This window comes from Arachis ipaensis, chromosome B03 (genome assembly GCF_000816755.2).
Source record: "Arachis ipaensis cultivar K30076 chromosome B03, Araip1.1, whole genome shotgun sequence".
NCBI lineage: Eukaryota > Viridiplantae > Streptophyta > Magnoliopsida > Fabales > Fabaceae > Arachis > Arachis ipaensis.
Window position 1 is genome coordinate 131,468,460 of NC_029787.2, and position 13,625 is coordinate 131,482,084.

The window sequence follows — 13,625 nt, forward strand, 5'->3', positions numbered from 1 at the left end:
ATATATAGTAATTAATTTAATATTTAATTTTTAGCATATAAATAATATTTTTTTATAATTGCATAGAGACAATGTTTTTCAAAAGCAACTAGTGCAACATACTTGCACTATTCGGTTTGTGTACATATTACACTTTTCCTCCCTATGTAATTATAGTGGGGAATATATATATATAATGTCACAGGATATGATCATATGGAGAACATGTATGTATAGTGACAGGGCCAGTATGGCCATAACACATACACCGATTTGACCATTTAGATTTCCAAGCAAATATACATCTCCACATGCATCATATCATGCAATAACAAAATTATATAATTATTTTGCCAGCGCCAGTCTGTGATTTTGTCTTCTTTTATGATATTCATTATTAATAATCATGCATGGATTCAATAAGCTTATAAGAAATTATTTACTATTATGTCAGTATATATTTTTTGAATATAAATGAGATATCCGTTGTACCGTCAGATATTGTAACTTGTAAGCAATTATTTATTAATACAGATAATATTTTGATAAATAGGACAACCGATTTGAAATTCAAGAAGAAAGTATTATTTTCGTTTTTAATATTTGGGATAAATTTTAATTGTATTTAATATTTAAAATATTTTTTATTTTAATAAATAATAATATATATTATTTCTAAATTTATTTCAAAAATACATGTTAAAAATAATACGCTGACACCTTAATTATATAAAGTATTTAAAATATTTTTTATTTTAATAAATAATAATATATATTATTTCTAAATTTATTTCAAAAATACATGTTAAAAATAAGGTTGGATACGCTGACACATGATAGTATTTAAATGTGTCCAAATTATCCAAAAAAAAATTTATATTTTTTATTAATATACAGTTAGACACGACAAACATGCGTGTATTGGAGTAAGTGCTGTGTTTAAAATGTGTCTGATAAGCAGATACAACAACTGTTACCTAGATTATTTCTTTATCAATAATAGGTTTACCATTGTAATTATTTTTTAGCAAGAAAATAAAAAATTTCCTTAGAAAATATTTTCATTCTCTCACTAAAAATTAATTACAATAGTAAATCTATTATTGATAAAAAAAATAATCTAAGTAAAAACAACTAACCAAAGTATCCAAAAAACCACGTGTGAAAAAAGTGTCATCTAAAATGTATCCAACATACTAATACCAGAACACTGTAACTTAGCAATGTTTCATAGTGCTGAATTCATACTGCTATTTAACTGGGATATGAGATTAGTTCATGTTGATAAATGTATGTAAAGTAAAAAAAAAAAAAAAAGATGGAATTGTTATTAACCTTGTGCTGTTTAACATCGACTAGTCCACGATACAGTGCTGGTTTTTTTGTTGTTCTTTTTGCATTGATGGTTGTTTCAAACAATGCCGCAACTGCCATCTTTCCTGGTCCCGGTGGAACTCCGCTAGCAGCATAAGCTTCTTTGAACATGGGATTCATATTGCTCTTCAAATTCAACAATCCAAGAACACAAGCCAGAACAACACATACCCCACTCATTCCTCTCATTACCACTCTTCCCTTGTTGCCGCTCTTACTCGGAGGCTCCGGCGAGCCGTTCGATGATCTTTCCGGCACGCAATTCGGATGGCAAAACCATGATGATCTTGTTGTGAAAACAGGGTGGAGGAGTCTTGCAAATTCAGAGGCACAAACAGAGGTTTGGTTATGGTTATTGAGTATGTTATTCTTATTATTATGGAAAAATAATATGCTTGATCTTGCATATGTAGAACCTTTGGCACCATTATTGGACAGGCGCAATAATGGAGAACCATGAATTCTTATCATTGCAGATTCCATTGTACAAATGAGACTACTGATGATGAAGAATTTGTGAGGTCATTGTTAATCTATATATTTATATTGTAATAATAAAAATCTATAGAATGAAGCTAGGTATATCTTTTTCTTTTTCTTTTTTTTTTTACTATTCTTTGAAAAGAAGACGAAATTATTCTTTGTAGACTAAGATTACATAATTTTTTTTTTATGTTAGAGTGATTCCCACATGTTACACATTTACCATGAAGGATATGGTTAATAAGGTTTAATTGGGTGGTCGTCCATGAGGGTAAATCCTTGCTTATTAATTGAAATGAATGTAGATATATTCCTGACAAATAAAAAGAAGAAAAGAAGATTTGAATATTTTCTTTACCTATCTTCCAAGACTAGAATAAGAATGCTTCATGATTTTACTCATAACTTTAATCGTGTGTTGTATTTCTTGTACACCATTTTTTGTTTTTGGAATGAGTTGGTAGGAATACCGTTCTTTTGATCTTTGTGGAAAATGAAGAAAAGTGTTGAGTATGGACCACCATGTGTCACAACAAATTAGTTGGCTAGAACAGAAGTACAAGAGTTTCAATGTTCCATGATTTTTTTTTCACCATAATCTCCAATCTGGTTGATTAAAGACTAATTTGTTACCGATACGAGTTCTATTTAAGGTTTGTTGTTGGCAGCATTTGAATTTTAACACTTATTTAAACAGACAAGTGAGCTAACGATTTGACTAATTCAAGTTGGTTTTTGATGTTCTATGATAATTACAATAATTTGGATACGGATTATAGGAAGTTGACATCTTGATTTAAATATACAAATGTTAACAATTGAACCAAAATCTAGAGTGCTCTTAGAATAATTCATAGAACAATACCATGAGTCCATGACAAATCTTGGTCCTCACAATACAAGCACGAAGGCTATTAGAACTTTTGTGGTTAGAACATGCATGTCAGAATTTACTAACAACTATGATGTCATATGAAGCCAAAAATCATACCATTTTACCAAACTAAAAATCACTTGACAATTTTGGAACTTTCTCAAGTATCCAAGTTAACTGTCTACTCTATCATTTGAGTTTTGTATCATATTTATTTCATATTTTTTACTTATTTCTCCTTTTTTAATTAACTACGAAACTGGAAACCAATTAAAAAAAGGAAGTAACAGAAACGAGTAAAAAAAAAATACCTCTTACATTAGCATCAAAAGGACTAGAAATGAAATTAGACAGTGAATCAAATATAGCCAATCAGTTTCTTATCGGTGAGACCATGTTTTACCGAAACATCAGTACTCTGAATCTCTGATTGCCTTCTCAAAGTACTGATAATAATTTTCCTTGAATTTACAGTTATATAAAACAATATTTTCCTTTGTTGATTTTTTCTTTTCTTAAAAAAATATTAATAATCCTTTACTGTTTTATTAGGCAGATTTTATTATAATAATAAAAATGTGAAAACTCAGGTGCAGTTAACTTCACCAAATCATTTAACGGCTCTCAACTATCAATTTTACGTGAGTTGACTGCACCTGAGTTTTCACCTAATAAAAATGAGAATTTCAAGGTGTAGTTTTTGTAAATTATATAATTACATACTAATTATTTATTATTTTTGGATCACCAATTTAGTATTTCCTTCAAATATTTCATTCAAAATATTTTTTCTTCTTATAAAATAAATAAATTAAATATTTATATTTTTGGATCACCAATTTAGTATTCCATTCAAATATTCCATTCAAAATATTTTTTCTTCTTATAAAATAAATAGATTCCAAAATAGATATTTATATGAGTTATAAGTAAAAATTTTTATTTAATAGAATTATTTTTATTTAATAGAATTTTTAAATAAAAATAATTCTAAAATTCTGTTTCTTTGATTTTATTAAAAAATATAACTATTTGAAACTATTTTAGTTAATATTATATACAAATTCTATATTTTATTAGAGAATAGAATCCAGCTAATTCAAAGTATTTCAACGTTTGTATTTTTTATACAAAAAAACTTTTTAAATTTTATATAGAAATTGATTGCGCTAATGATTAAACTTTTAATGTTGGCCAAAAACCTCTCATTTTCCAAAGAGTTTATTGGACTTTTTTTTATCCAACGTGCGTTTCTTTGGAACTGACATGTAACTAATATAGTTTTTTTATTGCTACAAGTAGGGCTGGAAGTGAGTCAAGCCAGCTCATGAGCCAGCTCATGAGCCAGCTCGAGCTCGACTCGTTAACAGCTCGATAAGCTAAGCTCGTGAGCTGGTGAGCCAAGCTTGAGCCTGAAATTGAGCTCATAAATTAAATGAGCCGAGCTTGAGCTTGGATAAGCTCAGTTCATTAGCTCGTGAGCTGGCTCGATTATATATATATATATATATAACAATCTTAATTATTTAATATTTATATTTATTTTTTACATATAATTTTAATATAGGACATAAATAAAAAATTTATAATTTATTGATAGATAAACAATATATAAAATTGATCTTTTCAAATATTTTTAAAAATATATAAGTTATAATTTATTGATATAAAATTATAGATTATGTATCTATGTCTCTCTTATTTGAGCCAGCTCGTGAGCTCGAGCCAGCTCGTGAGCTTTTGGTGAGTCGAGCTTGAGCTTAAGAAATAAACTTGATTGTTAATGAGTCGAGCCGTGAGCCAAGCTCAATTTTTGTGAGCCAAACTTGAGCTTGGTCTAGCTCGACTCAGCTCGGCTCACTTCCAGCCCTAGCTACAAGTCATGTAAAAGACATATCTTCTATTCCGTAAAACAAATAATTTTTTTATTTGTAGTATTTTTTTTACACAAATACCTGGTATATATTATTGGAAGGTTATCAGGTGTACCGGGAACATCGGTGTTCCAGTTGTTTTAACCGTTGATCTTAATTATAAAAGATATATATAATATATATTAATTGAAATCAACGGTTAAAACAACTGGAACACCGATGTTCTCCGGTACACCTGATAATTTTCCTATATTATTACGTTAACGATAAATAGTATACTTCTTATACTCACTAAATGAAATAGTAGTAATCTAATCCAACAAAATTTGGTTGGAAATTAAGCTCTTTCTCATTGATCAGAGTTTAATTAGAAAATGAATTAATTTTTTGTTAATATCAACCAACATTCTAAAAATTATTTTTTATCTTAAATTTTTAATTATAATTCTAAATCTTAAAAAAAATGAAAATTCTAAAAATAATTTTCAATAAAAAATTAATTAATATTGACTAATTAAATATCAATTCGCTATACTTATCATAATGATCAACATATATGTTCTTGATCTGACTTATTCAAGTTTGTTATGACCCCACTGCCCCATGAATGTGATGTGTGTGGTGTGACTATGAATTTTGAAGATCATCAATGATCACTCATCTGTGTACCTTGTTCTAAAAAAAAATGCAATGAAATTCAAATCAAAACCAAGGAACCAAAATCCATGGAAGTCTCTTATTTTTCATCATCATCATCATCATGGGGAAGCTATTAACAAATTCGAAGTCCATCATTGTCCTCCATTCAAAGCTCCTCTGTTTCTCTATGCTCTATCTCTTCATTTCTCTCTTCCTTGCTCTCTACGCTATTTCCTCTAAATCCAAATGCATATTAAGATCAACCCCATTTGATTATCCCATTCAAGATCCAATCTTTTCTTACCCTTCTTCCTATGGAGAACACAAGTATGCTGTTTCAACCACACGTTCTAAATGTTCTTCCCCAGTTAACTTTTCAGGTAATGCAGAGTGCAAAAACAGAGCATTCTATGATCCCAATTTTTTCTGTTTTTAATGGGTGATGGTTTTTGTGTTTAGATTACCGAAATGTTTTGGAGGAAATTCAGCATTTCCAAATGAACTCTTCACCGGCTACAAGTTCAAGTTCAAGTTCTATGGCGTATATGCAGGGGAATGCTGATAGTTTTGGTGGCAATCTCAGCACACATTTGAGGTTTTCTTATTTCGATCGTCGAAACGACAGCAGGGAAGTTCCATGTGGATTCTTTAAGAGGTTTCCAATTGGAGATTCCGGTTAGTTTCTATCAGTTATAAATTGCCACTGAAATTAAGACTCTGAAAGAAATAGTCCTTTCAGAAAAAAAGAAAAAAAAAAATACTTCCATGTTGTACCTTAACTCGTTTTTCCATGAATGCAGATCGAATAGCTATGGAAAAATGTTCAAGCGTAGTTGTAGTTTCAGCAATCTTCAATGACCATGACAAGATCCGGCAACCAAGGGGCCTTGGATCCAAAACACTAGAAAATGTGTGTTTTTTCATGTTCATAGATGATGTTACCCTGAAAGTGCTAGAACACCATGGATTGATTTCAAGAAATTCCAGTGAACATGTGATAGGTGTGTGGAGGATTGTAGTTGTTTCAAAAGGTGATTTATATTTGAACCCGGCAATGAACGGGGTTATACCTAAATATCTAGTTCATAGGCTGTTCCCAAACTCAAAATTCAGCATTTGGATAGATGCAAAGCTGCAACTAATGGTTGATCCATTGTTGTTGATTCATTCGCTTGTTGTAGCTGAGAATGCAGACATGGCTATATCGAAACACCCTTATTTTGTGCATACAATAGAGGAAGCAATGGCAACTGCAAGGTGGAGAAAATGGTGGGATATCAATGCCTTGAAGTTGCAAATGGAGACATACTGTGAAAATGGATTGAAACCATGGAGCCCCAAGAAGCTTCCTTTTCTCTCAGGTAAATAAACTATTGAATTTCTAGAACTGCTTCTTTGGTTATGCAAAGTTGAAATTGTTCACTCACATTTGCATTAAGACATGAACTTGGTTATCCAAAAGTGTAGTAGTGTTGCACATGCTCCTCAAATGTGGTCCAAAATCTTTGGATCATACCTTCAGTCTAAGGCTCAGCAGCAAAATTTTTAAACCATTTGGATTATTAATTAATTTTTGTTCCTATCCTTCATCCTAGGTACAAAATTTTGGTGCTAATTGTTTTAACTTATGTATGACAGATGTACCAGACAGTGCTCTAATACTGAGGAAGCATGGACTTAGGAGCAACGTCTTCTCCTGTTTGATGTTCAATGAATTGGAGGCATTTAACCCAAGAGACCAATTGGCATTTGCATTTGTTAGGGATCACATGAACCCAAAGATAAAGCTCAACATGTTTGAGGTTGAAGTATTTGAGCAAGTGACAGTTGAATACAGGCACAATCTTAAGCCAAGTGATCATAGGACCACTCCCAAGAGTGCAAGAAAAATTACCAAAAGGGCAAAAACAGATTATTTGTTGCATGCAAATGGCAACTGCTGCGGCAGTTGCCAACATTATCTTTCCGCAATGTGGGGGTGAAACTCATTAGTCATGTTGACATGTTCCCACAGGGATATAGAAAAGAATTTTTTTTTCACAAAAGGCTCCTACCAAAGATTCATGAAGAATTAGCTGAAGGTAATTTTAGTGTAGTCACTGCATTACTGGCAATGAAGCTTCTCTGTTTGAGACATTGACATGACATGGAACAAAATACTGTTTCTCAATTTGATGTTGGGATTGCACCTAGGATTCTGTACAATCGAAGACTGTAATATTTTTCATAATATATGCCTATATGGGGATCATTTTTGTACTTTTCATTTTCAAAAATTTCATGTAGGTTAATCATTTTTTGGGCAAAAAAATAAATCCTTATTAGCTAAATAGAGTAAATATACACTTTACCACTAAATGTGAACTAAGTAAACCAAAATTAACATTTTGATTATAAAAATGACCCAACTATCGTTTGATTAGTTAAAAAAATTAGAGAAAATGATAAATAGGTCCTAACCTTTTTTTCCGCGGACATTTTCGTCCCTAACCATTGAAAAATACTTTTAAGTCTCTGACCTTCACAAAACTTGGACAAATCAATCCCTGACAGAGGCATTTGGACGGATCAGTCCTTGGCGGAGGCATTTGGACGGAGGGACTGATCCGTCCAAATTTTGTGAAAGTTAGGGACTTAAAAGTATTTTTCAATGGTCAGGGACGAAAATATCCACAGGACAAAAGGTCAAAGATCTATTTGTCCTTTTCTCAAAAATTAAGTTGCCATTAATTTTAGATCCACGGAGATAGCGTGATAAAATTAACACATGAAAGGCAGTGATGTCGATTTAATCTAAAGAAAAATTCAATACTAGCTTAGTCGTTTTAATGGATAAGAAAAATAAATCAATTCACTTTCTTTTTTTGGCCAAGAATTCAGTTCCGTAATTACAAAAAAGAAAAAGTGCCAACAATATAGTCATTCAATAATTATAAAATGCAGTCGTTCTACACATAACAAGTGCTGGTTTTCATGTCACGTTTTTAAGATTTAGCTCTACATTCTAACATTTAATTAGTAATTTACTAAGCCCGAACAGTTAGCAGGAAATTCGATACAGTAGTCGAGTAATTCACTGAGAACTAGTGCGTTCAGCAAATGCTACACCAAGATAATTGAAAGATTCCATGTGCATCATCATCCTTGCCATGCAAACTATATACGATGAAGGGTACAGAAGGGTGCATTTAAGCTGTCGCAGGATCATTGATCACACCCAAGAAATCATCTTTTATGGTACCAATGCAGAACTGCAAAGTAGAAGGAAAAAAAGGGGGTTATCTCAAGATAAATATTGGAACCTTAAACCATATAAATATATTGAAGATCCAGCAGCACCAAGGCACCAACCACGAGTTACTAAAACTGCTCTAGGCTACTAGTGTAAGTGTGTAACGCATCTCATACAAGTGTGATCTGAATTTAGTTTACCACATTGCAGCATAAAGCAGTACTGATTCTCAACACTAAAGTGCAGTCTCAGCTAGGGTAGGTAGTAAATTACTTGCTTGGTGGTAACCCATTTTTTAAAAATTATTATAAGAGAAGAAAAGATGGAGGAATTAAAACACAGGGTAGGTACCCTCCTAAAACAAATCATAAAGCTACAGAAAACAAAAGAAAAACCAAAGACGAGAAGAAAACTCTCCAAGTCTCCATAGGACTCCACAGAACTAAACATCCTAAAACTAAAACAGAAAAAGTAACCATATGGTAGGAACAATGCATAAACTAATATTCTAGATGTGCAAAGTAAATGAGAGAGTTCCACAAAAGCTAAAAGGCAGTAAAAGAATAAATATGTAAGTGCATACAATTTCGGTAGCATCCACCCGAGTTCCCATAATCTTCAATCTCACTTCACTATCTTTTTGAATTTTTACCTGCACAAGATCAATTGATTAATTCCAAAATCATAACCCATAATTTCCTCTCTTGCTTTACAAGGAGAAGATAAGAAAATACGTACAGAACCATCTGAAGTAGTATAATTTGGCATATCCCCAGACTGAAACTCCATATCATCAGGAATCAACTGAGCAAGGGGGAAAAAGAATAACAGACAAAAAATGTATTAAAAGGTATGTAATAAAGCATTCCAGTTGCGACATAAAATAAAGAAAGCTCACTTTCATTCAGAACTTGCAGAGTGAATGCAAACAAAAAGTATTTGAGGAAGTCCAACCTCATATCACAAATTCACAATTTGTAGCTTGCAAAACTAACATTTCCTCAATTGTCAGACAATTAAAGGAATAACTCAGTATCGGGTTCGACTGAAACCCAAAATTCTCACATTAAGTCATTTTCAGATAGAGAAAAAGTGAAATGAAGAATTGTTCCCATTATCCGAATAATTGATTCTAACTAAATGATCACCAGTCTACACAGTGATCTTTGTGGTGTTCTCCAAACACAGTGACCGAGTTGTATTAATCATGGAAGGCCATTAACAATTTAATACCCATAAATTTCGGATTGCACGACTCATTTCACGTCAAAGAACAACATCCTTTCAGTATTGAAATTTAACTGGCATAATCATAACAAAGTCCACCTCCAATTTATTTCAACCCAAACCCCCTACCTCACCAAAATTAATATTAAGATTAATATAGCCACAAAATTTCAGGGTGTTGTTTCATTGATGCATAATGAAGGATAAACATAATAGCATTCAAAACAAAGACATACAATAACAATCTTTGGGTAAAATATGCAAATAAAAAAAAGCATACATGATTTGAAACAAAAATTTGCACGGGTCCAGCTTCGGCAAAGAATCCCATCTGCACAAACAGAACTCAAGTTAGTAAGCAAAATTCTATAAACCACTGGTTTGCTTAGCCGCATTTGAATCAAGGAAACAAACAGCTTCAAACCTTGTTGACCATGGTAACAACTGCTTCTAAGATCTCCCCTTTAAATGGCCTAAAAACAACACATTGGTACTTAACAGGGAATGTGACAAATCCTGTCCCATCCCTAATCAAACCCTTGCCGATGTTTTCAATCCCAGTAACAGCCACCACAAAGCCATGCCGACCACTGCAGGTGCCTTCAACATCTTTCATGAGCTTGGAAACAAGATTGTCGCGGAGGTTACGACCAAAGTAACGGGGATGCAGCTGCATGTTCCGCTCCAAAACTATATGGAAGAACATTTTCCTCTTTCTTGTGCTTGTTGATGCCCCTTTTGCCATAATATAAGTAGTAGCAACAGAACAAAGAATTAAGATATTAACAATTGATACAAAGATTTAGTGGCAATGAATCTTCAAATCAAACAAAGTCTTGCAACCCAACAAAGGTATTGGATTCTATTCAAGCTAGGATATAATTCACAAAAATCGAAGCTTTACCGTATTTTAAATCTAAACTGATCGCAGGCAGAATCACGGCGGAGCGTGGGAATTAGACGTAGTTGAGTGCTGATGTGGTAGCAGGCGGTGGATGAAGACGAGCCCTTGCCGCAAACGAAGAGAAAGTAAACTGGGAATGAAAATTCACAAGTTAGGGCTACGATAAACAGAAGAAAAAAAAAAAAAAAGCTTCAACTTAACGAAGATTTAATTATTAAAAAGGACTTTTAATACTAAAATTATTAAAAAAATAAAACACTATGATAAAGATGACAATGAAGTTACAATTTTTTCAAGTAGAATTTCCTTTACTTTGGAAAGAGTTTAAAAATATTCACCTTGAAAAGAGTTTAAGAGTATTCTTAAAAAGGACTATCCTCTATTTATAAGCAGATTTTTTGATTTATTTTTCTTTGTTTAATTTATTCCAGTATAAATAACCACCATAAAACATAAATATAGTTTATATAAAGTATAAACCTTAAAATGTCTTTCAAATTAAAAGCATTGTATGAATATCATCAACCAGAGTATTATAATCTTATCAAAATATAAACTCAAAACTTAAATAACAGAAAAATATGCTAATTTACAAAGAATAAATATGCTAATAATCACATATCCTAGAGAGATGCCCACCAACATACATAAGAATTAATTTACAAAGAATAAATATGCTAATAATCACATTCTATTTGATCTACACAATTTCATTTATGGAAGTGTTTTGCAGTAAGAAGGCAATAATAATCCATCGTATGTAAGTCCAAACAAGCAGCAAATCAAAAGAGTAAATAAATGAAAGAAATATAAAAGCAAGTATATATACCTCAAAAAACCCCTCATGTAAACAATGGGAACCATGTTTATTTAAGATGAGTTGCTTGCAAGAAATTAAAATGTGCAGATACACGGATAGAGTAGGTAGAAAGAGATATAGAGAGTAGACTAAAAAAGTTTAATTTGGTGATTAAACTGCAGCATTCAACAAAGTAGCAAGACCTCTTCTGCAATTAAACTCAACCTAATCACTGAGCCAAACCTTCTCAAAACATAACAATTATCAAAATTTATCACAATCTAAACTCATATCTAACAAACAGCTCAAAATTTCAGGCCATCAACAACACAGGCAACAAAGATCAAACAAATCATCAAATTGCTGTGTGTAATAATAACAATGCATGTTGCAATTGCTCAGATACATTCTTTTAACTTTAACAAAAACTTCATTCAACCCAAGAGAGGGATAATAAATCTTGAATCTTCTTTAGCAAATCCAAATCAGCCATAATACTAAATTGTACCTTCTGATTTGGCAACTAATAAAATATAATAGAGAAATAAAATCTGAAAAAACCATAATTAAAGAAATAAATCAGCAACAGAACAAATGAATTAGAAAAAATTCATTGAATGAGTCAAAAGCATAGAATCAATCCTAAACCAGAATTAATATAAAAAAAAAAGCAGAACAAAAAATTCAAAGTAAACCAAAGAATCAAGAACAACCCAACCAAAGAACACATCAGAATCAACAATGGGGAGGACTACGGAAGAATAAAATTAAATCAGAATCAAACCAACAATCAGAATAAAAAAGTTCAGAATAAAAACAAATCAGAATCAAGCTGAGGCTCCATTACAGTTTCAAATGCAAGGAAGGATGACGGCGCTGGAAACGGAGAGATGGCGACGGAGGCAGGAACAGAGATGGCGCCGGCGACGGTGGAACCTTCGCAACGGAGGCAGGAGGCGAGCCCGGTGACTATGCTTCCACTACTGAGAGTCTGAGACGTTAGCTGAGTGAGGGACCGAGTGAGCTTCGAAGCTCCAACCAGCGACGGCGTTAGGAGCAGTCCGGCGGCGGAACGAAAGGGAGGGACTGAGCTCGCCGGCGTTGAGAGGAACGGCCAGCTCGAGGGTGATGGGAGGGACGAGGGAAAGTGTGCTGCTGCGCCGTTGGAGAGTTAGAGTGAGTTAGGGTTGGTAACTGGTAAGGGTTGGGGGTGGGGTTACTGAATACTAAACGGCTGCGATTTCAGCATTTTTGGGCAAAGTAAAAAACCAGCCGGATTCTGGTTCGGTTCGACTGACCGGTTACCGGCCGATTTAGCGGTTCAAAAATGATTTTCATTTTTTTCAGTTTTGGCATATAATCGAACCGTATTTCTCATTTGATTCTTAAGATTTAAAAAATTATATTTGAATTTATAAAAGTTTTATTTAGTTTTAATATAATCCCACCGTTAAGTCAAAATTAAATAATTAACGAAATATCTTACATGAGTATAAAAAAAAGTAGATAATTTAGAGAACAAGCTCAATAATTATGTACTTATTGAATAAGCCACATTTATATAGGCCATTAGATTTTATTAGATAAAAATCAAAGGCTAATATAAAATAAGAGCATTGATGGACTCTAATAAATATAGAATATTTTAATACATAAATAAATACTTTAAATGGCAATACTTTAATACACAATACTTTAAACGGTAACAAAATTTTTTATTCTTAAATAATTAAATATAAAATATGAATATTTTTTATTTATTAAAATTAATTATTATGCAAAATTTTTTTATAATATTTTATATTTAATTATTTAAGAATAAAAGATTTTGTTGCCGTTTAAAAAATTGTGTATTAAAGTATTGCCATTTAAAGTATTTATTTATGTACTAGAATATTCTGATATTTATTAGAGTCCATCAATACTCTTCTTTTATATTAGTCTTTGATTTTCATTTAATAAAATCTAATGACCTATATAAGTGTGGCTCATTCAATAAACATATAATTATTGAGTTCATTTTAGACATACCCAAAAATTATTATTTGCGCTAAATTAGTGTGCATAGCAGTAATTTTACAATTTATTTTATTGAGTTTTTATCTGACGGTACTCTCGACAAATTACTTTTTCAAATATTTAAAATAAATTGTAATTCGCTCGTAAATTATCTTTTTAAAATAAAATTACAATTTGCCCAGAATTTTTTTAATTCCGAATTCAGCTGTGATATTTTTGAA

The 13,625-nt window shown here is 31.9% G+C and overlaps 3 protein-coding genes across 5 annotated transcripts in view; 1 reads left to right on the top strand and 2 right to left on the bottom strand.

Moving 5' to 3' along the window:
- LOC107633853 overlaps positions 1-1,876 on the bottom strand; it is a 4,307-nt gene extending 2,431 nt beyond the window's left edge. Inside the window, exon 1 of the mRNA XM_021117623.1 lies at positions 1,315-1,876. Coding sequence (XP_020973282.1) covers positions 1,315-1,836 — 522 coding nt within the window. The 5' untranslated portion in view covers positions 1,837-1,876. The remainder of the gene's footprint in view (positions 1-1,314) is intronic.
- LOC107633852 lies at positions 5,256-7,427 on the top strand. The gene is made up of 4 exons (XM_016337449.2): positions 5,256-5,603; positions 5,683-5,898; positions 6,024-6,584; positions 6,862-7,427. The coding sequence occupies exons 1-4, from the start codon at positions 5,345-5,347 to the stop codon at positions 7,203-7,205; spliced, it is 1,380 nt and encodes a 459-aa protein (XP_016192935.1). The 5' UTR covers positions 5,256-5,344; the 3' UTR covers positions 7,206-7,427.
- Positions 8,112-13,625, bottom strand: part of LOC107631529 (DNA-directed RNA polymerase II subunit RPB7) — a 6,757-nt gene continuing 1,243 nt past the window's right edge. For 2 of the 3 annotated variants that reach the window (XM_021119927.1, XM_021119926.1), the window contains 6 exons: positions 12,752-12,758; positions 10,107-10,425; positions 9,963-10,013; positions 9,194-9,259; positions 9,039-9,107; positions 8,112-8,474 (listed from right to left, as the gene is read on the bottom strand). In XM_021119927.1, coding sequence (XP_020975586.1) covers positions 8,412-8,474; positions 9,039-9,107; positions 9,194-9,259; positions 9,963-10,013; positions 10,107-10,388 — 531 coding nt within the window. In that variant the 5' untranslated portion in view covers positions 10,389-10,425; positions 12,752-12,758 and the 3' untranslated portion in view covers positions 8,112-8,411. Of the gene's footprint in view, positions 8,475-9,038; positions 9,108-9,193; positions 9,260-9,962; positions 10,014-10,106; positions 10,426-10,586; positions 10,717-12,232; positions 12,594-12,751; positions 12,759-13,625 lie in introns of those variants that run through there. The other variant, XM_016334997.2, reaches the window with a different exon arrangement.